Source organism: Pituophis catenifer, unplaced genomic scaffold (genome assembly GCF_029215685.1).
Source record: "Pituophis catenifer annectens isolate HBS135680 unplaced genomic scaffold, rPitCat1.0.hap2 SCAF_1, whole genome shotgun sequence".
NCBI classification, from domain to species: Eukaryota; Metazoa; Chordata; class Lepidosauria; order Squamata; family Colubridae; genus Pituophis; species Pituophis catenifer.
This window is the reverse complement of record NW_027256881.1, coordinates 134,192,784-134,220,577: the sequence shown is the minus strand read 5'-3', so window position 1 is coordinate 134,220,577 and position 27,794 is coordinate 134,192,784. Positions and strand designations below refer to the sequence as shown.

Here is a 27,794-nt window from a genome sequence, read left to right as displayed (position 1 = left end):
TATCACAGGCTTTCTAAATCATTCTTTGTTTTTATATAAAGTTAAACTTTATTGGTTGCATGTCAGGTGAGATGAAGTTTATTAGCTGGAGTACAATCTATGCATGGTATATTTTACAAATCAAGAGCCTATTCTTAGTTTTGATCACTAGAGGATTTGGGCTTCTCAGTTTTAATATGGATTCTCTTTAAGGATTCACTGGGTCTCTTGTAAGTTGCAGTGTCTTTGAATAGTAGCTTGTATTACTACAGTGAGGTTGAGCCAGCCTTAGTATTTCAAGCTTTGCAAGAACGGTTTCAAAAGCCTCCCTGAGCTTGGAAAGTAGGAAATTTGATTCCCTTCCCATCCCACCCCCACTCTGGATAATTCTGTAAAGAAGACACAGTAAGAAGCATTGTGTCTTAAATAGTTTAATGGCCACACATTCTAGACATAAGATTGTTTGTTCAGATGCTGCACTTGGTAATGGTGCAACCAAGTGAAATGGTGTTGGGATGCTGAACAGCTTTCCTTACTTTCTGTAACTAGACATAAGAGAAAAATGGCTCGGATAGAAATCTCTGGGAAATATTCCATTCAGTACACAGATTCTTAAGCCTTGGCAAATCTTCTGCCACGCTGTGCCAAAGGTGACTATGGATCTACCCTGATTCTTTTGAGAATCGCAGCCTAATTTGCTCTATTTACATGTTAAACAATCACCCCAAAAGAAAAGGGGAAATGTCTAAATTACTTTATAGCTCTGCAGAGATGGGCCAGAGATCTGAGAGAGGATGAAAGCTGTTTAGTGGATATACTTGAGAATGGCAAATAGATATAATTAGCTTGACGAAATAACTGTGTGTGTGTGTGTGTGTGTGTGTGTGTGTGTGTGTGAGAGAGAGAGAGAGAGAGAGAGAGAGAGAGAGAGAGAGAGAGAGAGAGAGAGAGAGAAATGGGATTTGGATCCAAATTCTTTTTCTTCTACCTCTCCATCCAAGGATATTTCCTGAGTTTGTTTCTAACTTTGAATCACTTGGCACAATATCTGTTGGAGAACAACAAGTAGATAAAGCCACTCCTTCATTCTGTCCTCACCCTTGCACTTATAAATAAGTGCCAATATCAATTCTGCACTGAAACAGTGTTCTGATGTTATTTTGTATATGCGCAAGGCTCCGGCAGTATTCTTCAAATAGCCTTTCCCTCAGGCCTAGTTGCCATCTTGGGTGGGCCTTCTTAGGATTCCTTTGTTTACACTTCCCTTTTTAAATTAGGGGTAGTAATAAATTGGCAACAGGTGGCCCTTGACTTATGATTACAACTGGGACCAGAATTTCTATTGCTAAGAAGGCAGTTGTTAAATGAAGCCACACCCAATTTAATGACCGGTTTTGCCATCGTTATTAAGTGAATCACTGCAGTAGATAAGTGAATCACATGGTCATTAAAAAAAACCAGCTTTCCTCATTGACTTTGCTTGTTGGAAGCTGACTGGGAAGGTTACAAAGGGTGATGACATGAGCCCAGGATACTGCAGCGTACAGATTGCCATATGCCCTATTTCTGATCACGTGACTTACAGTTATATTATAAGTTTGAAACCCGGCCATAAGTAACTTTTTTCAGTATTGTTATACTTCAAATAGTCACTAAACAAATGGTTGTAAATCAAAGATTACCTATATTTAGAAATTACATAACTCACAAAACGTCTGACTATCTACAATAATTAACAGTTAAATCATAAATCAAACACAACAAAGCTAAAAAAGCAATAATCATATAAGAAAAAAATCCCATTTACCAAAACACCAAATGCCAACTACAGGACATGTGCTGCCATTTCACTGTACAGTTGATGGCATCTGCTGAAAACAAATTTCTAAACCGAGTCATGGTTTTAAACAAACATACGGGATAAATTAAATGCTTCGTAACATGAGTACGCTGCCCGTTCTTGGCACAATATTTTATTGTCTTTTTTTTTATTTATTTACCGGTAATCCATTTATATGGTTGCCCAACTTGCAGTAGCAATTTCAGGTATGCTAACAGAGTTTAAAAACTAAGGATGCAAAATAAACAATGTAAAAAACACATAATGGCAACCAAGGACAACATCAGCCAACAGTTAAATTGACAGCTCCTGACAGGTTCATCTAACTAGTTATCCAAGCTTTTAAGGCTTTCTGAAAAGCCAGAAGGCCAGTTGAAACTCAATACTGTGTTTGATTTAATAAAAAGGAATTAGACTCCCTTTGGTTTTTCTTCACCTTATTTGTAAGGTTGCTGTGCAATTTCTGTATATTGCCATTTCTGCTAAGTCAGAAATAGGCATCTGGTGCTATATGCACCTTCTTTCCAATAATGTTTGGAGCTCCCTTTGCACGGAATCACAATGCATGCAATTACTAAATATGCCCTTACTTCAGTGGTGAAATATAAAATTTGTTACTACCGGTTCTGTGGGCATGGCTTGGTGGGGGGGTGTAATATGACTGAGTGGACGTGGCCAACTTTTTTTTTTTTTTTTTTTACTTTTAAAACCATTTTTTAAACCATTCGGCTGAAGAGGTTGTAAAAAAATGTTTTTAAAAGCCTCTGATGATCCCAGCTGACTTGCCTGATTGGCAGAGGCTTTTCTTTTTTTTAAAGCCTCTGACCATCCCAGCTGACTTGCCTGATCGGCAGAGGCTTTGTTTTTACTTGTAAAAGCATTTTTTCAGCCGAAGAGGTTGCAGAAAAAATGCTTTTAAAAATAAAATAAAAAGCCTCTGATGATTGCGCGGCACAGCCAGGGATGAGGGTGGGGAGGGATTTTTGCTACCGGTTCTCCGAACCACCCACCGCCATCGCTACCGGATAGGGCGATCTGGTCCGAACCGGGAGCATTTTACCCCTGCCTTACTTTGCATTTTTATCTATGGCAGCTATGCTTTAAATATTGTTCTCCTTTTCTTTATTGCCTTCTCCTTGCTTTAAATTTTTTAGCACTTGAAACAGTGAAAAGGCTGCTGAGCAATATCTTCAGATATTAGTTATCTGCTTTGAAACCTGTTCTGAGAAAAGAATCCATTTCAACTCGACTATAACTCTTCAGCCTTTCTAAAAGCTACAGCTGCCGTTGCAATATCTACAGAATACAAGATTCTGAAATAAATTCTTAATACCATTCTTTTACAACACAGACAGTTCCCCTGCAATCTGTTTTATTGAAGAAGCTCATCCTCTTTACAGTCCAAATACAGCAAAGAGTTGCTTTTTTTCTGTGTATGAACAATAATACAAATGTGCATTATTTGCAGATTTGGAATTTTTATTGTGAAAGTGTGAGTTAAAACCCCAATCCCAGCCCTAGTTGAAACAGATGAATACAGTAGTTTTCAATGAGTTCTTCTCATCGTTCTTCTGATTCTTCATAACGCTATAGGACCATGGTGGCGAACATCTGGCACGTGTGCCAGAGGTGGCACACAGCACCCTCTCTGTGGGCACGTGAGCCATCGCCCCAGTTAAGCTGATGTGCGCATGCCTCCCACCAGCCAGGTGGTCTTCAGGTCTCTGCCGCGCAAGCACGGGGAGGGGGGCGTGGTGCATGTGGAGAGCATGTGCATGCGGGGAGTGTGCGGGGGCACGCATGCATGCATGGGGGCATGCGTGGGGGTGCGTGCATGCATGGGGGCAGGGCACATGCAAAGGCCCCACAGGTGCATTGCGTTTGGGGGTTCAGTTGCGCACTTGGGCATTCACGCATGTGCGCTTTGGGCACTGAGTCCGGAAAAGGTTAGGCATCACTGCTATAGGATAATGGCACAATAAAGTAGATAAGGGAAATCCACATTTTGGGGGTGGGTGGGGGGCATTTGCATCTGTTCCAGGGGCAAAATCCTCCCTGGTTTGCCACTGGTTTGCTGCCCGTGCATGTGCAGTGCGCACCAAACGGTAGCATTTCACCGCTGATCTGTTCTCTTTGATTGATTAGTTCTACTATATGCTGCATGTGTGTTCCTGTGCTTCACAGTTCCCTTTTTTACCCTGGAAAATATGATACTATGCTTACAGATAGTCCTTGACTTATGACAATTTACTTAATGACCATTTGAAGTTACAATACTGAAAAAAGTGACTTCTGATCAGCTCTTCCACTTATGACTGTTGTAGTTTCCCCATAGTGTTATGTGATCAGAATTTAGGTGTTGGGTAACCAGCATGCATATATGACGGTTGCAGCATCCCGGGATCACATGATTGCCATTTGCCACCTTCCTAGGTGGCTTCTAACAAGCAAAGTCAATGGGGGAAGCTGGATCCTCTTAAGAACTGTATGATCCACTTAACGACTGTGGCAAAAAAGGTTGCAAAAACAGGGGTCACTTAACAATCACATCGCTTAGTGATGGAAGTTCAGTCTCAAATGTGGTTGTAAGTTGATGGGTACCTATACAGCTATAAATAATACACTGTATGGACACAGAAATGAGTTAGGTATTTACCTACACTGTACTTAATTTATAATTATAACATTTATTTTTCTATCTTGGTTCAGTGAAAAAATATTAGGCAATACAGTTCTTACACATCACCAACAGTTCTTTCCTTACATGAGTTTTACCCTATACATTTAACTATAATTCCATAAAAATCATGATGTTAGTTAATAGTTAACTTTTTTATACTTTTAATGTATAAAGTGCTTTAATTATTGTCGTTGCACATATTGTTGATGATTACTTGGCATCCGACCAGTTTCCTCAACAATTCCTATGACTATCAAGTATGACTTTTTAAAAGTTTGCCACTGGTTTTTTTTGTTTTTGTTTTTTTGTTATATAAACAGAAAATCAACTTCAATATATAATTATATGAATATTAATGTTTTTAATAATCATTGTCTCTTCTCCGCAGGTCAACTTTGTAGTGTGCCAACTGTTTGCCTTGCTGGCTGCTGTGTGGTTTCGAACTTACCTTCATTCAAGCAAAACTAGTCCGTTCATAAGGCATGTTGTTGCCACACTATTGGGCCTTTATCTTGCACTTTTTTGTTTTGGATGGTAAGTAACTCGAGCTTTCATTTCAGTGCTTTTATTTCTTAGAGTTAGTATTAGAGTGCTGGATTTTATTCTCTAAATACTGTATTAGTTAGTATATTCTCAAAAGAAAGGGATTGTGACAGGATACAATGGGTGAAAATGGCTTTAGAGAGTAATTTCTGTGTCTCTGAAATTCTAATTTAATTCTAATAGATAACAGTTTATCAACAAAGGAGCAGATCAGGCAGTGTTTTATTTCTCTCTGTTAACTTAAAACTGAATTGGTACTTGGATTAATAAGACATTATCATAATATTTCCTTCTTAGGTATGCCTTACATTTTGTTATACAAAGTGGAATTTCATACTATATCATGATCATTAGAGGAGTGGAAAATATGCACAAGTGAGTATTGAGCCATTCATATATCCTTAAGTGAAGCATAGAGGGTGATATAATTTGCAGGTGAATGGGATTTTAGGTGAAACGTTATATATGTTATCCTAGTGCATTCCATATCTTTAATATACATTGTCTTATGAGTATTTTAGAATCGCTTCTGGTGCCTAGCTTCACCTTCAGGTACCTTGTTTGCCTGCCTTGTCTGCTGTTTAAAGTGCCAGAAGCTTATCACACCTACTGTTTGCAGATACAAACCCTGGAGAGATGCTGTAATTCTCTGTACTGAGTTGCTAACATGTTTTCATTGCTTCATCATCAGTGTTCTGACTTCCACATTCTTACTCTATCTAAGTACAAAAATCTGTAACAATCGAGATTGTAAAGAAATTTGAATTTTAATTCATTAGTTTTAAAGAAAGAAAAAGGCCTAGTACTTATATCCATAATTTGATTCAGCTCTGGCAGTCTTCTGGTTGTCTCTTCATTTCCAGTTGCATAGTACATCCTGCATGTTGCTTCCTTGTCTTCTTAATCTGAATTACTATAATATCTATCATCGCGAGCAATGTATGTTTATTATGTGTTTGATAAAGCAGAAATGGGCTGTTAAAGGTCAGAAGAGCCTTCTCTATACTTTTCCTGCCTTTTTTGTTCTGGATATGATAAGACTTCATCTCCTGAAATTTCCTAGTTATTCTGGGCTGGTATTGAAAGAATTTTAATCCCAATATATTTGGGAAGCATCTGATGGGGAATTTGTGGCCTTTGGTAAAAGTACTGACAATATTAATGCATGTTCAGCTTTATACTCAAATTAAGATGCTTTAGTGCTTCAGTGTTGGTATATAGAATTTATGTAGCAAGGGGAAAAAATGTAGTGATTTTTTGTGTGTATTGTAATTATGGTAGCAGAATTACTGGTTATAATAACCTCATTTCTTCTGTATAATTAAGTACCAATTAAGTATAGTATAAAATCAACATTGTGTTTAGCATCATGTTACTACATGAATTGGTATTGTAATGTGTAGGTTTTTGCCTCCTACAGTACTCTTGACTGAAAACTCTGTTGGTTCTGAAAAGCAGTTGTAAGCAATTCTGAGGCACATTTTCCTGAGGGACATAATGTCATGTGGGACATTATAGAGTCCTCAGGAAGAAGAAATGAAAACCATCAGTTCTCAAAACATTAGTAAAGTGAAATCAATATACCTATATTGCAGCTCCTGGGATATGTGACAGCAAACAGATCTGAGAATGAGGGCCCTCATGTGCTATTGAATTTTTATCTCTTTTTTTAATTCTTCATTTTAACTTGTCAGAGAACCTGAATACAAACATCAGTGCTGAAATAAATTGCTACCTTCATTAAACACTTTGTAAGAGGGTTGGTCTAATAAACGACTGAATGATTATTGTAATTCAGAGAAAAAAAAAGCCCTTATGGAAAACTCATACCATAGTCCTCTTGAGGCTTGACTACTTCAATGCTCTTTATGTGGGGCTGTTCTTGAAGACCATCTGGAAACTTCAACTGGTCCAGAATGTGGTAGCATGAAAATAACGGACATGACTTGGTGTGCCTATATAACACCTCAGGTTACCAGTTTGCCTTTGGGTGTGATTCAAGGTGCTGGTTGTTACCTATAAAGCCCTACATGGCATAGGGTCTGGTTGCTTGAGCCACTGCCTATCTCCCATAATATCTGCCTAGCCAATTCAATCCTGAGGGGTTGGTACTCTCTGGGCTTCTTTGATTAAACAATCAAAGGATCAGGACTCCAGAAGCACCCCTTCTCTGTAGAATAACCTGCCCTTTGGAACAATGCCGTCTCTTAAAACCTGGATGGCTATCCCTCTGCTGTTGTTCAGAAGAGCAGTAAGATCTGGATCTTCATCCATTCTCGGTTGGCAAGGGAGAGTGATACCCCCTCTCTTCATTGCACTTGCCATCTTCTATTGATTTTATTCTAATTTTTTCATTTGATTGATCGGAGCTGCTCAAAGTCTTTGGGCATCATGAATAAAAATTTAATACATTATTATAAATTTAAATTTACCAACAAAGAATTAAAGGGAGACTAATATAGCTATTTCAAGCTGTTTAGCTCTCACCAGCTAGCCATACCCTCCAGGAGTGGTATTCAATTATCTTCACTACCAGTTTGTAAATGGGAGCTCGTGTGCAACACCTTTGTGCATGCGCAGAGCATCAAAAATGGGATGTGATGATGTCTGGGCAGGTGGGCGCTGCAGCTGCCGCTACCGGTTCGCCCAAACCGGATAGAACCAGCTGAATACCACCACTGATGCCTTCTGATGAGAGCTAAACAGCTTGAAATAGCTATACTAGTCCCCCTTTAATTCTTTATTGGTAATTTTAAATTTAAGACAAATAGTTTGTTGCGGAAGCGACTGCCTGCAAAGGCTCCTGGATTGGGGCGGAAAGCGGAAGCAGTGTGCTCCGTCCCATATTTGGGTAGGCCGGGTTGCCCTGATAGACGGGTCTCACTGAAAAAACACAATGCATTATTATAGCTGCTGCTGCTGCTGTTATGATTGGTCACAAGGTCAGCCAGATGTTTAGTGTGGGTTTGCCATTTTTAATCCCCTTTGTTGAGACTTTCCCTGGGCTAGCAGGTATGGATGTTTGATAGTATTAGAGGTATGGTCATAGCAGTGGTGATATCCAATTTTTTTTTACTACCGGTTCTGGGGCGTGGCTTGGTGGGTGTAGCAGGGGAAAGATACTGCAAAATCTCCATTCCCATCCCACTCCAGGGGAAGGATACTGCAAAATCTCCATTCCCATCCCACTCCTGGGGGAAGGATATTACGAAATCTCCATTCCCACCCCACTCTGGGGCCAGCCAGAGGTGGTATTTGCCGGTTCTCCAAACTACTCAATATTTCTGCTACTGGTTCTCTGAAGTACTCAAAATTCCCGCTACCGATTCTCCAGAACCTGTCAGAACCTGCTGGATTTCACCCCGGATCATAGGATGTAGGCTACTCCAAGTAGAGCTGATTTTTGCCCCTGACTGATGGTGATTTTGTCAAATTATTTTTAATATATTAATGGTGTTTATAATCTTTTCTCATTTTCTATTCTATTCTTATTTTCTAATTTGATTCTCATAAAAATAACCCGTGAGATAGGTGGGGTGGAAAGAAAATGCCTGTCTCTGAATCACCCAGTGAGCTTTGTGGCTGTGTGGGATTTCAGCCTGTGTGTCTCAGACTATAGCAGGCTTTATAGGGAGGGAAAAGGCAACAAAGGAAGTGCAGTTCTGTGGCATTAGCATCGGCACTGGCAGTGACCGTGGTTCTTGGAGATGTTGGTGCTTGGCAGCATGTCTTTTGAGGTATGAGGTGCTCTGAAAACCTGGGTGGCAACAACAGATCCTTCCTAGTGATGGCAATAGTTGGCAGCAATGGATTACTTATTTTTTCAGAAAATTCCATCGGGATGCATAAGGCTGTTTGACAAACTGCACATTGTGCAGGTCTGGACTGCAGCACCATCTTAACAGCAGCTGAGGCATTGTAGCACTTTGCATTCCTGAGTACTTAGGCAATGTAAATGATAATAGGATTGCACTGTTGTGTAGCTTGGTTTAGCAAGAGCTCATTTAGGAATATGAATGAATCCATTTTTTTTTACATATTCTATTTCTTCTTTCATACTGCTATCTGAGAAGGAAAAATGAATTAATGAGTAATGTCAGGTGAAAGACCAGGTCCACAGGGGAAAGTCCAATTAAACTGATGTATTGCTAATCATGCCTATTTACAGAAGTCTTCTCAACTAAGGGTTAGCATCAGCTTGGGGTTAGGTAAGGGTCAATGAAATTCAAGTGGGGGTTGGACTTAGTTCGCTTGTGGCTACATAGGGATGCTAGGCTCAGCCCTCTTTTAACCCTGCCCCCAGATTCTGCCTCTCCTTCTCTACAAGTAACTTGCTTCTCCCTGCAAAAAAAGAAGAACATCATCATTAATCAGAAATGTCATATTGACCAAGAGAAGGACTATTACAACTTATTGCCATCTGGACAGTCTTCTAAATGTACGTTGCTGCTATTTGATATTGTATTTTTGTATTTTTATTCTATTCTATAAACTAATAAAATGTTAAAATGAAAGGAAATATAACTTCAGGTTGTTTGTATAATTGGCTGGAGCAAATTATTCAATATTTCCTTGGGAGATGATTGCATTATTAAATATAACAAGCTTAGTAATTTATATTTTATCTTGTTCAAATATTATTTTCAGTTCAGCTGCCCTGTCTTATCTTGTTTCAGATTTTTTAAAAAATAAATTAACAGTGCTGAGACAGGTTCTCAGCATCTAAATTGAACCAATGTACTTTATGACCTTCAGCCAGCACCAGCATACAAGAAGAATAAATATAAACTTAAAACAACGGGATAAAGATACACTGAGTGTATCTATCTCTAGCATGCTGGAGTTGATGGGATGCGGGCCAGTGTTTTGGCTTGCAAGATGGTCTCCAGATTAGATATTCTTGTTTGAATGCATGTGAGCATGCTTGGAGTAACCTGGACTTTGGTTGTGTTAAAACTGACCATTGCTGTCTTATCAGCAGAGTAATGCTCTATATCCGTAATGGTGAACCTATGGCATGCGTGCCACACAGTGCCCTCTCTGTGGGCGCGCGAGCCTTCGCCCTAGTTCCACACTGCTGCACATTTGCGCATGCCTCCCGCTGGCCACCTGGTCTTCGGGTCAGTGCCACACGTATGCGTGGGGGCAGGGGCCATGTGTGGGCCAGCGCGCACACGTGCAGGGGTGCATTCAAGAGGCATGCGTGCATGTGGGGATGCATGCAGGTGGCCTGCACATGCATGCGCGGGGTGGGGTGTATGCATGGGGGTATGCACACATTGCATTTTTGGGGTTCAGGTGCACATTTGCATGCACTCACACGCACTTTAGGCACTCAGTCTGGAAAAGGTTAGCCATCACTGCTCTATATGATTTGGGTATGACTGAGGCTGATGCAGTAGATTCTACCTTCTATATCTCACTAAAAAGTATTACTGTACGTGAAAAATTAGAAAACCAGTCATGATGAGTGGTGGAGATCAGTATGTCGGTGGTGATAACCAGATCCACAGAAAACTGAATTTTGGAATAGAGAGAGTAAATGATAAAAGTGTGTAAAAGTACAGATCCTGCATGAAAAAGTATTAGAAGATAGATTATTCTCCCAACAGAATGGAAGAAAACTAGACAAAGAAATAGGATGCAGAAGCCTTTTGGAAAATGATGAAAAGGTATCATATTACAGAGTGACACAAAAGTGCAGTTACACAAATGGAAAGTATGAAAACATCCCATCAATTTTAAATACAGAGGATGCCATGTTGTTGACTGATAACAAAGTGATTTGCAGAAAACATTGGGTAGAAAGTGTAAGGCAATGAGATATGTGAATTTGAAAATTAAAAAACCAAGAGCAAAATGGACTAGAAGATATACATTATTTGCAAAAAATTAGATAAATTTTTATATGTTGTTAATGGAATGTTTGGAGGTACAATGGTTCAGTGGTTAAAGATGCTGAGCTTGTCAGCTGGAAAGCTGATAGCTTGGGTTCAAGACCTGAGTGACACGTGATGGGGTGAGCTCATCTTACTCATGTTACTTGCCCCAGCTCCTGCCCACCTAGCAGTTTGAAAGTATGCAAATCAGTGGTGGGTTGCTACCAGTTCACCCCAGATCTGGTGAACCGGTAGTGGCGGCAGCGGGAGGCTCCGCCCACCCACCCATGTGTGTATGAACATGTGCGCGCCCATGAGCGAACCAGTAGTTACTGGTTTTGAAACCTGCCCCTGATGCAAAGACAAGTAGATTAATAGGTACCACTTTGGTGGGAAGGTAACAGCATTCCATGCGGCTCAGCATATGGTCATGCTGGCCACATGACCGCAGAAGTGTCTTTGGACAATGCTGGTTGGCTTCATCTGCTAAGAACCAGAGATGAGCACCACCCGCTAGAGTCAGACATGACTGGACAGGGGAAACCTTTATCTTTAATGGAATGTTTACTAAAAACAGGGAATGGGTGAAGAAATATTAAGACACACAACTGCTAGCAGGAATATAATGGGTGTGTGGTCTGTCACTTTAGTTGATGATTAATTACATCAAGACAAACAAAATGTTTGTTGGGAATTTAATGAAATTTTTGTAATTAATGAGAGTGATTCTACAAAGAATAAGTATTGAATGAAAGTGTATTAAATAAAAAGTGAGTGACTAGTATGAAAAATTTATTTGAGGTGGTTTGGTCATATAGCACAAATTGAGGGTAAAATTGCAAAATACATTGAAGAATGAATGGGTTAAGAGGAAGAAAAACACTAGAAAGTTTTGATTGGATCAATTGATGAAACCTCAAAGAGAGAGAGAGAGAGAGAGAGAGAGAGAAATGTTTAAAGAACAAAAGGCAGTGCAGGAAGGCATGTACAAACATGCTGGAAGCAAGCGTGATATGGAAGGCTAGACTGATAATGAGAGACTCTGTATAATAAATGGTGTTGGTATAAATTAGATCCCTTCCCTTCCCCATACTTAAATTTCTTTGACTTTTATTTTTTTGCTTCTGAAAGGGAATTACATGATTGGTATTTTTATTATACATACTGTATATGCAGATGAAAAATGTGAGAATTTTTCACACCGATAAAAAGATGTGCTATTCTGAAACAAATACTCTTCCACCTTCACAATAGAAAATGGACAAGAATTTTATATGCACGTGTACTTTCAAGTTAGTCATAACTCCTGCAAACTGCCTGGATTAGTGTCTGCATTTTTCTTGGCAAGCTTTTCAGAAGTGGATTTCTATTCCCTTCTTGTTAGGAATTCGAGAGAGTGGCCCAAAGTCACTCAGGTGGTTTTGTGGCTAAGGAGACTCACTAGAACTCATGGTTTCTAGCCTGGTAATTACTGCACCAAACTGGCTCTTTATTAAATATTTCCAATCAATAATATTGAATAAACTATTTCCAGCCCAGACTGATTGGAGATAGTATGACTAATTCCAGTGAGACTTTTATCTATAAGGGAGGTAAAAGTGCTTCAAGTTCTTAGACTTGGAGCGTGGCAACTGATCCTCTTGCTATGCTATTGAGTGCTGAGCTGGTCTCTAATACCTTCTGATAATATAAAAATTGAGTGAACCTGTGCCAAAATTGGGTAAATGCTCAGATTAGCCATTTGACTCAAGCAATCAACCAAGAGACTCAACTATCACTTATTGTTGTGCTGTCTACTACACTGCTTCCTGCAGTTGTGTGACTTCAGTCTCTTCATTTCGTGCCTGATAAATAGGTCAGATGTCCAGAAAAAATCAAAGTATTCATTATTCAAAAAGATTGAAGTGTATGTATCCTTTAAAATTGTGATTTATCTCAGATCATTCTTGGGTGAGATTTATACTTGAACTTTTGACAAAGCTGCCAAATGGCCATTCTAAATCTAGAAAACAATCCTGTTCTGGATAATTATGTCAATGTTCTGCTTAAATTTACATCCGCCTTTCGTGACTTGGCCAGAATGGCAATATCCACTGATGAAATTACACTTATAAAGTATGGACATTTATTGTTAATTTCCATTTTTTTTTTGAACTGGTTTCATCTGACTAATTTAAAAAGAGAGTAGCTAATGAATTGTGAGATGAGTTGGTTTTAGAGGATATGCCAAACATTAAAAAATTAAACCAGTACTTGACTGTAGATGGAAGACTACAAGAATTTTATTTTTCTTTACGAAATTTATCCAGTGCCTCAGTCTTGGTGAACTCTAGACAAAATACACATTCAAATTATAATAAAGCAGTAGTACAATAAACTAAAGCAAAAATTAACAGTGATAAAACAGTTATAAAAACACTCTAACATACATGCCTTGAGTAATCAGTCCCAAAGCTGTGTCGGAAAGACCAGGTCTTTATAGGTTTCTGCAAGGCCATGGAGCTACCTTTGCCTTATGTGGCAAGTTGTTCCAGAATAGGAGAGCCTCCATGGAGAATACCCACCATTGTCCTTCAACTTTTGGGATTTTACACTGAATTTTTTTGTGTAGTCCCAGGTGCAACTCCATAGAAAACAAATCACTGTAATCAATGTAACAAAATGACAAAAGCACAAAACAAAAGATTGTCTTCAAGGAGGAATCAGTCCTGATGGATCCCCAGTTTTCAAGCATGCTCTCCCTGAGAAGCATAACCCCATCAAAAATCAATATAGATAATCCCTTGAAATCAGAAGACTTTTGAATCAGCAGTCCTTCCATCTTGCCTGGGATGAGTCTGAATCTCTTTCTCCTCATTCAGACAGTCTCCAGGCATTGAGTTTTAACTGCCTTATATCCCATTTGGCCTAGGGTGGAGATGTGCAATTGAATATTGTTAGCGTATCAAATGCATTTGACCTTGAATCAATAACCCTCCTAGCAACTCCCTGGTGATGTTAAACAGAATTGGGAAGAAGAATGAGCCCTGCATTCCATACAATTCTCTTTTTTTTTTTTATTGCAAAAGTTTTACAATTACATTTTCACCCCTTTTTTTCCCCCCCCACCTCCCCCCCAAACTTCCCAACCTCCCTAACCCTCCCTAACCCTCCCCTCCCCCAGACTTCCCTATAATATACTCATACTCATAAAGAACCCTAATATAACACTTATATATAAACTTAAACCCCTCCCTCCCCTGTATAATTTTTCTCTTTATCTCATTACATTAAAAAATTTCTAGTACATTATTTTCAAATAAATGCTATTTGATACTTTCTAGTTTGGTATTTGTTCTGAACATATTCTATCCACCTTTTCCATTCCCACTCATAAGTCTCTTGTGAACAGTCTTTTAAATATGCTGAAATCTTCGCCATCTCTGCAAAACTGGCCATCTTCAAAGTCCATTCCTCAATTGTGGGCAAAGCTTCATTCTTCCAATATTTACCTATCAACAATCTTGCTGCTGTTATCATATACAATATCAATTTTGTTTCACCCGATGTAAAACCCTGAACTATACCCAATAAAAACAGTTGTGGAGAAAATTGAATTTTTTTCTTCAAAACATTCTGCATGACCCACCAAATTTTTATCCAAAAAGCCTTAACTTTCCTACAGGTCCACCAAACATGATAATACGTAGCATCCAAACATTCACATCTCCAACATTTTGGCTGAACATTAGGGTACATACATGACAACTTTTTGGGATCTAAATGCCATCTATAAAACATTTTGTAGAAATTTTCCCTCAGGTTCTGCGACTGTGTAAATTTAACATTCTGAACCCAAATTTTTTCCCATGTTTCCAGCATCACTGGTTCTTCAAAATTCTGTGCCCACTTAATCATACAGTCTTTGACTAATTCAGTTTCTGAATCTCTTTCTAGCAAAACATTATAAAGCCTTTTGATATGCATTGGATCTTTCTCTCTTATATGTCTAACCAATTCTTCCTCATGCAACATAATACCAGTTTTTTGGTCCTCTTTCCATCTCAATTGTAATTGATTATATTGTAACCAAGTTAAATTAATCCCTTCATCCAACAGTGTCTGCAATGTCTTCAGCTGCCATCTGCCCGCATCTGTAAAAAGAACCTCTTTATATAAAAACCCCCCGAGTGACATTATATTTGTATTCCACAAAGTATGACCAAGATCCAGCCATAACGGTATTTTATAATCCCATTTGAGTCGGTGCTTCTTCCAAACTCTCATCAAAGAATCTCTAAGTATATGACTTTTAAATACTTTATCTACTTTGTCGTCGTAAAATAAGTAAGCATGCCATCCAAGTTCAAGATCAAAACTTTCTGCATTCAATATTCCAGTCTTTTTCCTTCCAAACCAATCACTTGTTAAAGTTAAAGCTGCTGCATCATAATATAGCTGTAGGTTTGGAAGTTTAAGACCTCCTCTTTCTGGAACATCTTGCATAATTTTCAGTTTCACTCTCGGCTTCTTCTCGTTCCAGACAAACTTATTCACTCCAGATTGCCAAACTTTCAATTGTTTATCACTTTTAAGCACCGGAATCATTTGAAACAAAAAAAGAAATCTTGGCAAAATGTTCATCTTAACTGCTGCTATTCTTCCAAGTAAAGACAGCTGCAGTTTTTTCCAAGTCTCCATGTCTTTCTGCACCTCTCGCCACAACACCTCATAGTTATTTTGAAACAATTTCATGTTTGATTCTGCAACCTGAACTCCTAGATATTTTACCTTAGGTACAGTCTCAAAACCTGCCCTCCTTTCAAGCTCATATTTACGATCTTGTGTCATATTTTTAACTATCATTTTAGTCTTTTTTGGATTCAATCTAAAACCTGAAACTTTACCATAGTCTTGTATAATGTCCTTCATCAGGATTATTGATTCCATTGGTTGTGATAGGGTAACAACCAGATCATCTGCAAATGCCTTTATTCTGTAATCCTCTTGCCTAATCATTATTCCTTTCAAGGTATTAGAGTCCCGTATTGTATTTAACAAGACTTCTAGTGTTAGAATAAATAAAAGTGGGGACAACGGACATCCCTGTCTTGTTCCTTTTTCAATTTTAAACTCTGTTGTCAAACTTCCATTAATGATGATCTGTGCCTTTTGCTCTTGGTAAATTGCTGAAATCGCCTGTATAAATTGATCCCCAAAATCCATCTTTTTTAAAGTCTTTAGTAGAAAATTCCAATCCACTCTATCAAAGGCCTTCTCTGCATCCAAAAAGACCAGCATTGCAGGAATCTGTTTATTCTTCTCAAGATATTCCAATAAATCTATTACTTGCCTTACATTGTCCTTCATGTGTCTGCCCTCGATAAATCCCGCTTGGTCCTCATGAATCACCTTTTGGATTACTGGCATCAACCTGTTGGCTAATACTTTCGCATAGATTTTATAATCTGTATTCAAAAGAGATATTGGTCTATAATTCTCTGGTTTTTTAGGACCGACTTGTTCTTTTGGTATCAAAGATATGTAAGCTGTTGTCCATGATGGGGGTATTTTACCCCCTTGTTGAATATTGCAAAATAAATCTCTAAGTTGTTCCACCATTTCAGCTTGCAAGGTTTTGTAATACACTGCAGTCAAACCATCCGTACCAGGAGCTTTGGCTGTTTTTAACTGTTTAATTGCTACTATTATCTCCTCCTCTGTTATAGGATAATTCATTCTTTCCTTTTGTTGATCAGTAATTTTTGTAACTCTTTTATCATTTAAATATTTTTCTATAAGTCCATTCTGCACCTCCTCCTTGGCATATAATTTGGTATAATAGTCCACAAAAGCTTCTTTAATTAATTTTTGTTGAAAAATTTCTTTCCCTCCAATATCAATACTATCTATAGTCCGTATACTTTGTTTTTTCCTCAATGTGTAAGCCAACCATCTGCCCGGTTTATTAGCGTTACAAAATGTATTATGCTTCGCATATTGTAAGTTTGTTGCAACTTGTTGCGCCATAAGCATTTGAAATTGGTCTTTCAAAAGTTTTATAGCACTGCTTATTCTTTCATCTGTTGGATTTTTAATAAGTAACTGTTCTTTATTCTTTATTTCTGTTTCCAATTCAGATCTTTTCTTTTGTCGAAACAGTCTATGTTTAGAGTTCATGTAGATAAGTACCCCTCTCATATAAGCTTTACTTGCGTCCCAGACAATTTCAATTGGGGTACCTTTATTCAGATTTATTTCAAAAAATTCTTTCAAATGCTTTTTAAGTTCTGTTGTATTTTTTTCATATCTAAACAAGTTCTCATTTAATCTCCAGGAACGTCTCTCAACCTTATCCATCTCAATTTCTATCCATACTGGGCTATGGTCAGTCAAAGTTCTTGGAAAAATCTTTGTTCTTTTTGTCTTGACAAGTAAATCATCTGACAACAAAATAAAGTCAATCCTAGAGAAGGATCTGTGTCTATCAGAAAAGAAAGTGTAGTCCAGTTCTTTTGGATTATGTATTCTCCAAACATCTTTTAGTTCCATATCTTCTTTCATGTCAAAAAAGGTCTGTGGTAGTCTGATTCTAGACTTTGCCAAACTCTTTTTATCTAATTTAGAATCAATTACTCCATTCCAGTCTCCCATAATTAAAATAGATCTATAATCCCATTGCAGTATTTTGATATGTAGCATCTTGTAGAAATAGTCCTGTTGTTGATTGGGAGCATAAATTCCAATCAAAAGAATTTGGCCCTTTGCCGTAAGCAATTCAATTGCTACAAACCTACCATCTTCATCTGTTTCTATAACTTTAGCTGTTAATTTTTTATTTACATAGATAACCACACCATTCTTTTTTTGCGAAGTTGAGGATATGAAATGTGTTCCTAGTTTGGAGTTTATCAAATATTTTTGATCTTGAGTTGTGATATGCGTTTCTTGTAAACAAATTATATCATTATTAAATTGTTTCAAATATGTAAATAATTTCTTCCTTTTCTGTGCTGAATTCAACCCATTAACATTCCAGGATAAACACTTAAAGGTCATCAGCCTCTTTTCGGAGCACAGAGCAAAATACTTGAAGGTCATCCGAAAGCTTCGATTTCGCTCCTCCCATAGCTCCAATCTCTTGTGCAGTACTCTTAACTGCCTCCTTGTTTTGTCTTTCCTATTGTTGTTGTTGCTTTTGTTTAAGTAACTTAGATTGAGCTCTAGTTATACGTTGATCCTTAAATTCAATCATCCGAACCGAGTCCAAAATTGGAGAAGATTCCAGCAAGGGCTCATCCAAAAAACCTCCTTCTGCACCTTGCACTCCTTCTAATTCCTGCTTGGACTGTTCTTGCAATTCTCGTTGAGGTTGCTTCTCTTCACTCTCTTTAATCTCCAAAACTGTAGATGTACGTGGAGATGGTGTTCTTTCCTTAAGAATAGTAGTATAAAAGTGTTGTGCCTTCTCCACGGTATTCAAACGGCATCTTTCTCCCTTGTATCTGAAAATTATCCCAGCTGGTGCGTCCCACTGGAAGGGTATCTGTAAATTTTGCAATTCCTTAACAAGAAAGCCAAATTCTTTTCTAGCTTTCAGCATTTTAGGAGGCAATTCTTTATAAATTCCAATTCGTGAGCCCCCCACTTGTACAGAAGTATAAAAAGATTTTTGCAGGATATCGTTTCTTATTTCTCTTTCTGTAAAATATATGACCACATCTCTAGGTAGTTGTCTTTGTCTGGCCACCCAAGAGTTCACTCTGTAAATTTTGTCTATTTTATGAAAAACCACATCAGGATTAACTTGTAGAATCTTGGCCAGGGCCTCAGAACAAACTTGTCTCAAATCCTGTCTTTCCTCCTCTCGAATTCCCCGAAGCCGTATAGCGAACTCCATTGCCCTGAATTGTATCATAACAATCTCGTCTTCAACTCTCTGCATTTTATTGTCAACATCAGCAATTTTATAATCATTGTCTTTCATCTTAACATTAACTTCTGATTTAAGTTCTTCAACTTTAAAATCAACTTTCCCAATAAATTCTGCCAGGCCAGATGCCACTTCTGATATTTTTTTGGTCACCTTGTTTTGATTCTGTTTCACCATATCTTTAACTTCATTAATTTCCTGCATAAATTCCTGGTGTGATTTTTGAAGTTTATCATCTATCCCCTGATGTGATTTTTGAAGTTTGTCATCTATCTCCTGTTGAGATTTTTGAAATTTATCATCCAAAGTTTTAGAAATAAATTCTTTTAAATCTCCCACATCAAATTCTTTTTTCTGAGTCTGTAACTGTTGAACAGGGGGAAGTTGCATTTCATGTTTGTGTGTGGGGGATCCCCCCCCTATTGCCTTCCCTTCCTGCTTCTTTGAAGCCATCCTGCCACGTGATCTAGTTTTTCTAAAAAGGGAAGTTCCTTTTCCTTTCCCTCCTGCACAAAGACTTCTAAAAAAGTCCCCCAGATTTGATCAAATAGAAGTTGAAGTAAAGCAAAGTCAAATATTGAAAGGGAGAAATTTTCCAATTGTTTCTCTTATAACAAGCAAAGCAACTTTGTAGCAACTTGGAAACTTTGTAACAAAGCAGAATAACTTCACCAATCCACACTCACTGGCTCGTTAACTCTGAGATTAAGCGCCATGTTTTTTCAAAGCACTTTCATTCAATCGCATTTTCTCAAATTGAAAAGTCAACAAAGCGCTAATACTTGCGTTTCCAAGTTTCAGGATTCAGGTAGTTTCGCTGTTAATTAGAGCTGGTTCTTTCACTTTAAGTTTCCTGCAGCCGGCTTGTTCTGCAAAAGCAGAAACGTCCCACGTCGCCCGGAGTTACAGCAGGTTGGAAGGGAGCCACAACTGTTCTCTCCCCAGAAACTTCCCTGGGGGGCTACAGGGGCTCGACCTGTGCCCTGCGATCTCTCCTTCTTCAATCCTAAGGATTTAGAAGTTTTCGAGCCGCTTCCTCGTCTCGAAGCGGCTCTACAGGCGGCGGGGCTGGCGGAGCTTCAAAAGGCACCGCCGTCGCCGAAGACAAAGAAACCGGAAGTCCATACAATTCTCAGCCCTTGGTCATTTGGTGGCATTCTAGAACATATTATGGTTGACAATAAAGAAGGCTATTGAGAGATTCAGCAGCACCATAGTAGTTTGTTTCTGTTATCCAAGCTTCTCCAGTCATCAATCATGAATGTGATTGGTGCAGTTACTGTTTCATATACAGATCTGAATCCAGATTGTAAGTCCAGATAATTTTACAACCCTTTATTATCTCTTACACTCTTTCTCAACAACCTTCCTCCAAAAAAGGGAGGCTTGAGATGGAAGAGTAGTTGTCTAGTACTGTTGGATCTATGGCTGGCTTCTTGAAGATTAGATGAACCAGTTCCTTCTTCAAAGTGGTTGGAATATCTCCCTCTTTCAAAGTGGCATTGACTACCATCTAGAACCACCTCATCTCTTGGCTTGTGGAACAAGTTCCATTATTATTTGAGGGAAATATTAGGATTCAATTTTTTGTATATAATTTAATTCGGCAAGTAAACAAGAATTCGATGAGAAATATTTTTTTGTTGCTTTTCCCCCTTACTGTTCAGTTTCTATAGTGGCTTTTAATTCACTTGTGCTGTGCAATGTTTTGATCGCAAATGAATTCTAGGTTATATGTATGCTTTTTAAACAAGAATTCTGTGAGATAAATCAGTCTCTAAATAGACAGGATTAAGACATTTAGGGAAAAAGTGGAAACCTACCTTTCTGTTCATACTAATCATGACATGAAGTCATTTGTGAAATGAAATTGGGGGTTATTTGTGAAAGTTGCTCTGTGTGTAATGAACAGACCTGACGCTTCTTGGAAATATTGATTCCTTAACTGAGATAATCCTCGTTGAGAAGGCTTCATGTGTTTAGAGATGCACATGATATTTGCTGAGATAAAAGTTGTAGATAGTTCTTAAAATATTGTTTTGTGTGATACATTATGCTTGGGGCTAGCTTAACAAAACAAGTGTGAGTCATCCAGCTAATACTGTTCCTACAAATATGGTACTGGAATAGAACTGCTCTGTATACCTGTATATCTCAACTTATGACCACAATGTGGATCAGAATTTCCATTGTTAAGCAAGGCAGGTGTTAAATGAGTCTCATCCAATTTTACAGCCTTTTTTGCCATGTTGTTTATCATTTTCTCTAAAAATACCACAAAAATTATCTTCCCGTATCTTATCTAATAACAAATCTTTAAAGCCTCTTTATTCAGTTATGGTATTGAAAAAAAACACTCAAAGCTGCTAAGAAAAGAAAATCATACACATTTTAACCTTGGTCAAAAAAGTCAACTTTATAAATTTGCTTTTCACTTTTAAAAGTCTGGGTACTTATTCTTTTATAGTAGTGTCCCGGAAGCTGATTTCTTTTCATTCTTTCTTTATCTTTTCTCAGGAACTCTTTTGTGAGTAAAACACATCTCTTTTGTGCATGCCAAGTGAGAAAGTTGTCCAAGTCACTCTTCTGACTCATTATTTGTGTGTCCTTTTAAGCTATGAAACTTCCAGCAGTTTTCATTTGTAAAGCCTGTAGAGCATCTTTGTCAATATCATTCCTATATCCTGTCAATTTTAAATCCATATCTAAAACAGCCTGATTTTCTCTTCTGTGTCCCTTTTTGAACCCATTTTCAAAGGACAAACTCAGAAAGTTCTGAGTAAATTATTGATAAATATCCTTGATTTTTTTCAGAGTTTGCATAATTTTCTCTATTTTGTATTAGTGGGTCTTCTTTCATTATCTTAAATTCGTTCTGGTTGCCTCTAGTAACCAGCTTTCAAAGTCTCCCCTTACCATGTTTTTTTCTAATCTGCAATATTTTCCTGGAGAAAGATTTTTTTTTACTTAAATTCAAAATCTTCATGTAATTTTAATAGGGTTTTAAAAACAAAGGAATTATTCTAATTATTTCATAAACTTATTTCCAATTAATCTGGCCCCTTAATCCATTTAAAAAACTTTCTAAAATTAATGTTCTAGCTACTGTTGTGCTACTTATTTCCAAATACTTATTTCCACTGAGGAGTGGAAGAAATCACCCTATGTAATATAATTTATCCTTCTGAAGGTTCTTAATATCAAAAAATCAATCAATCAATGTCTCTTTGAAATCTGGCTTGGTCAGAGCTGACTATTCCAGCTCCCAGTGCTCTAAAGCCCTCCAGTAACCGCTGTTTTATGATCTTGTTGTGGGGAGCATCAGTATGAAGCATTATGAGCGATCCCTGGTCCTTTCTTTATTCAGGAAAGGATTCTGGGGAGCTGATTCATTCACTGGCTTCTCTTTCCCACACAGCTGTCAGCTCTGTTTGCACAAAGACATGTTTAGTGCACGATGCTTCCCTGGAAGACTGACTAATTTGAGACTGCAGTGATATTTTCAAGCAATTATTTTAAGAGCTGTGGCATGATTGTAGCATTATTAATATAAAAATTAATTCTAGCTCACCCTTGTGGAACTCTGCATCTCCTAACCCGAAATAATTCCAGTTCTGAGTTTAGTTTTGTTTCAGCCACTGCTGGTAGGCAGTGTGATCCTTGATAGGAATGTCTCCTGTCCTATTTTACTCATTATTGTTATATTTTTGGCTTCAAATCTTCAAAAGGGTTCAGGGAATGAAAGTTTGGCTCCAGTTACCAAAACAGTATAAATGACTGCTGTGCCAATCCCTCACAAAACCAAGAAGAACATTTCCAAAGGTAATAATGCAATGCTGTTTATTTGCAGAAATGGTTCTGCATTTCCTAAATGTATCGGCTCTTTTCTATTCTTTTTTCCCCACAGAGAGAGTGAGTTCATTCTCTTTTTTGTTTTGGTTTCTTTCTTTTCCCACCTCTTCTTTCCCCGTTGCATTTTGTGACAGCATACACTGAGCAAACTTGCAAAAAGGTAGCACTGCTTGGAAACCTGCTTTAAAATTCATGTCTAATAATAAAACTGTTTTTTTTACAAGGTAACTTGAAATATTTTTTATGTGGAGAATATGATTATATTTGATTAGGAGCCATCATGCTTTTCCCTTACCCAGAAATAAATAACTTAAAAATGTTTGAAGATGTTCAGATAATGTGAAATGGTCCTTAAAATGTAAAAAAGAGAATGTCGACCAGAGGACATCAAAGAGAAGTAAAATGTAATGATAAAAGAGTTTATATTCTGTTCATATCTTTAAAACAAAATAGGAAGAACTACTTTAATATTGATGGCACTAACTGATTCAGTTCCTTCAGAAAGAATATTTAGAGGTAGTGTTCTAAGTACATTCTCTGCATTTCCTGTGTTACAGCCAATGATCTGTTTGGCTGCTTTCTTTAATGTTACAGAAGCTTTCAAAGTATGAGCCAGCTGTTTTATGTGCTGCCATCCTGAGGCCAAATTGTGGACATCTTGAAACACATGGAAATGAAAGATGAGAACAGGCTGGGATGGAATGAAGAGCCCATTGCATGTGTAAACATAGAACGGCATCTGATCTTTTTTCAATGAGAGAATTCAGCACAACTATTTGCACAAATATGTTGTTCTCTGAAACCCCATAGCATCACTAATGAAGTGGGCTTTAGTCTATATACGTTTATTCTGTAAAATGTTAGTTAAACCTTCATATGTCATAGGATTGATAATGATTTGATTTTTCCTATGCATCAATATTCCCCCCCCCAATATAAAATTGACTGGCTGTTTTCTAATGTGTCAAATTCTCTTTACCTTCTCAGCTGTTTATTGCTCAGAGATGCCCCACCCTAAAGTTGAGATAACAGTTAAAGAGAGATTCCCTCTCCATACACATATACAATATACATGTGCATGTACGTATATATACATATTAATGATTAATGATTATTATTTTGGAGAGCAGAATCTCTGGCAGATCCCTGCTATGACAAAGGTGCCCTGAACAGACACAGAAATATATTTTGGAGTTATGGGGGCAATGTCTGTTACTTTTCAAAAGTTGATTTGGTTTCATTCTTTTCTTTTAACCAATTTGCTGGTGGCTTTGTGTTCCCAGAGAAGACAGAACCAACAGAAGGCCCTCAGTATGGCAAAATAGCATTCTTCACTTTAATGGCAAAAAAGAAAAGGGTAACTCTGTCTTGCCACACAGTTCTGGCAGACAGTCAGTCCCTATGAACCGGCATGCAAAAGGCTATGCCATTGTTCTGTTTTTGCTGCTGTTATTTCTCAGGATCTCAAATGTATGTGTTTAAACTGTCATAGACCCATGTGGCATTACTTGCAGTGGAATATAGCAATAGACAGCAAGGGATATTCTGGTGCAGCTCCTATTGAAAGCAAGAAGCCATGCTTGGGAGACAATGAGGGTATTAAATTTTTTCAGCATGGTTGATTGTGAGTCCTGGTTTTTGATTTAGTGCTGAATTCCTTATGGAAATCATTTCTTGTTTGCTTCTGAGAAGTCAGTTGTTAAAAAGAAATGACCATTTGGGAGAAAAGATTGACTGAACTGCAGGGACACCAAACAGTGTGGCAAAGAAGAAACAGAATAGAAAGGACAGCCAAGGAGAAGAGAGATTACAGACTGTAGCTGCTGATTGTTTGCTAGCTGCTGCTAATCAATAGGCAGCTCAAGAGGACATATAGAGTATGGAATCAGTTTTCAGATTGCAAGGTCAATGAAAGAATGAAGAAATGTCCAGAACAGTCAGGAGGTCATGGGGAATACCTCTTTTTCTGTCCCATTCCCCCCGCCAATCTTCTTTCAGTCCAGATTAGTTCTTGTCCAGAGAAGCAGCAGCAGACTAACTAGGAAGATTGGTATGGAAATTTGGCTAGGGAATTTGCAGGGGAAACTTTTCAAGCAACAGGAACAGCAAAGGAAGCATGATTGTGACCTGCAGAAGACATGTAATGATTGTATTTCTACCTGAAGAAGAATCAGACTATACCTTCTCCAAGGGCAACCTTGTTTCCTTGTTAAGGAGAAAGTGGAGGGACTAGAAGAGAAAGTTGCTACACTGAAGTGGATCAGGGAAGATGAGATATTGATTTTAATGCTGGAAAAAATCCTGCCAGATCCTCACCCTGTATTATGGGAGTCAACAAGTGGTCAGCCACTTGAAAATAATGACTCCGAACAGACCCAATGCTGGTACCTGCTGATTGAGAGAACAAGGACTCAGATGCTGAATTTGGAAGATTGTCAAGGGCTAAAATAAACAATCAGCTAAGTAGGGCTGAGGAGTGCAATCTCAGTGGAGAGGAAGGAGTGTCAGCTTCTCTAGGGAAGGCTACACACACTATAGGCTATCTAAGGCTCCCCTTCCTTGTTGAAAATTTACTTTCTGCTAGTAAACTAGTATTCTTTAGTGCTCTCATTCTTGGTTTCTCCTCATTCCTTGCCTTACAAATAGAACTTTATCTTACAAAGCCCAGACTGGACATCTGCATCCACGCTGTTGGATCTGCTTTTCTTGATTGTATTTAAGTTACTGCTATGAGTTACAGACAAGAGGTACTTTCTCTGCATAGCATTCTCTAATTAAGTTACATCATTCAGCTCTAGCAATACTGTCAACTGATTTATGGCCAGGCTAATTAAGTTCACCGGAAACTTGCTAATTGCTTCTGTTTTCTGCCTCTCAGACTATTGCAGGAGGCATGCTTAGATAATTTGGATAGGCATGCTACAATTAACAGGAGCCAACATGCTTTTGCCTCAAGTTTAGAATCCTTCCAATTTGTGATTCGCTTCTGATGTTACTCTACCTTTCTTTTGTCCTTTTTTTTTTTAGTAATGTGATGATGTAAGGTATTTCATAATACTAAATGGATGGGAAAAGAATATTCTATATAACAGCTAACAAGTATTTTCTAATTGCATGGCTATTCATTTTCATGATAAATACATTTTACCCTATCCATATGAATAAAAGTCATTCAAGTGGGCCAACTCAGAAAAGTGGTCAGATCATGCCAGTGCAAAGAAGGCTTGGCCCATTTGCACCACACACAAAAACCCCTTTCAGCATTCAAATTGAACTAGTATGGCTGCGGCATTGTAGTAAGTGAATGGAGCCCCTTTGCATAAGGTACAATTGTGTACACTTTTATGATAGGCACAGTTCTGTCAACAAAGGATGTTCGTTCTTTCCTTTTTTTATTTCCGTTTCATTCTTAAACAATCTGGACTGGGATGATTTCTCAAATGTATAATCACTGAGGGACAGTATTCATGCTTTTGTTTTATTACTGAAATAGTTTACTATAAACAAAGATTGTAATTAATGCAGCTTATTATTAACTATTACAAGTATTATATTGGTACTGCAAGTTGACTTTTGACCAAGTTATGTCGGCTGGCGACACCCAGGGTGAGGGACTTCTCTGTGGGAGCCCCAGTCCTGTGGAATGAACTGCCCCCAGAAATACGTAAGATCTCCGACCTTCGGGTATTTCGCTGTGCACCGAAGACCCTGTTGTTCCGCCAGGCCGGGCTATCAACATAATAATTTTAAATTGGGGTATTTTAAATTTCTGGGGTTTTAAATTGAGCCGAATTTATTTAATAATTTTAAATTTTTAATTGATGTTTGTCTTGTGTTTTTAAATAGGCTGTACACCGCCCTGAGTCCTTCGGGAGAAGGGTGGTATAGAAATAAAATTATACTTATACTTTTATGGAAAGCACGCATGTCCATATTCATTTTCATAATAGAATTTCTAGTAAAGAAATTCTAATAATTGTGTAAAGTTCTGTGCATTCAATTATTATGCATACAGGAAGTCCACTAGGTGATGCGGTTGTAAAGCATGATGTCATGTGACTCTATCATTTAGTGACAATAATCCCAGCAGTCCTGGTGGTTGTCGTAACCCAGAGATTAAAGTCCTAGGAAAGCAAACCAGTAGACGAGCACTTAGATGGGAAGGTGAATGCCGTCAGTGGGAGCTTCTGAGTGTGGGTGGGCTGTAAGGATTGTAGATGGGCTGGCAGAGGCCATTATGGAGTGTGGGCAGGGAAGGTTGTGCTACGGAGGATGACAGCCCTGTGATCCCATACCATGTAACGCGACTGCTCTGGAGAAAAACCAACACCCACTCTTTCATCCAGATCAAATAGCAAGCTGCAAAATACAATTTCAAATCAGGTAAACCCAATCTTCCTTTTTTCCTTCGCATCCTCTGACATCTTAGATTTAATTTGTGGGTTTTTCCCTTGCCATAGAAACAAATTTAAATAAATCATTTTGCCACTCTTTAAATGGTGTATCAGTTTGAAACAAAAGCATCACTCTTGGCAAAACATTCATTTTTATTACAGACATTCTTCACAATGACAATTGTAATTTTTTAAAAAATTCTCACCTTTATTATTCTGTTTCCTTGACTCAGATGCCTAGGGAAATGGCCAGTCTTCTTCAGTGCCTTCAGAAAGGCTAATAGACCATCCAAATCTCCAGAAAACATGTTGTTCCATAAGGCAAGTGTGGCCACTTAGAAGGCATGATTCCAGGGTCCAATAAGATTATATTATTTGATAGAAAGGACATAGAGCTTGTCCTCTCTATTGATGTAGATCTCTGGCAGAGCAAAGACAATGGGAGAAGATTAGTCTGACAAATAACCTGGCCCTATGACATATAAAGCTTTATAAACAGCTGTGGTGGCACAGTGGTTAGAAAGCAATATTGCAGGCTGACTCTGCCCACAGCCAGCAATTCAATCCTCACTGGTTCAAGGTTGACTCAGCCTTCCATCCTTCCGAGGTGGGTAAAATGAGGACCCAGATTGTTGGGGACAATATGCTGATTCTGTACACCACTTAGAGAGGGCTGTAAAGAACTATACAGTATATAAATCTAAGTGCTATTGCT

The 27,794-nt window shown here is 38.1% G+C and overlaps 1 protein-coding gene across 1 annotated transcript in view; it reads left to right on the top strand.

Moving 5' to 3' along the window:
- The window catches only part of MBOAT2 (membrane bound O-acyltransferase domain containing 2), an 83,692-nt gene that overhangs the window by 20,345 nt on the left and 35,553 nt on the right, over nt 1-27,794 (top strand). The window contains exons 2-3 of the mRNA XM_070955279.1: nt 4,888-5,033; nt 5,340-5,417. Coding sequence (XP_070811380.1) covers nt 4,888-5,033; nt 5,340-5,417 — 224 coding nt within the window. The remainder of the gene's footprint in view (nt 1-4,887; nt 5,034-5,339; nt 5,418-27,794) is intronic.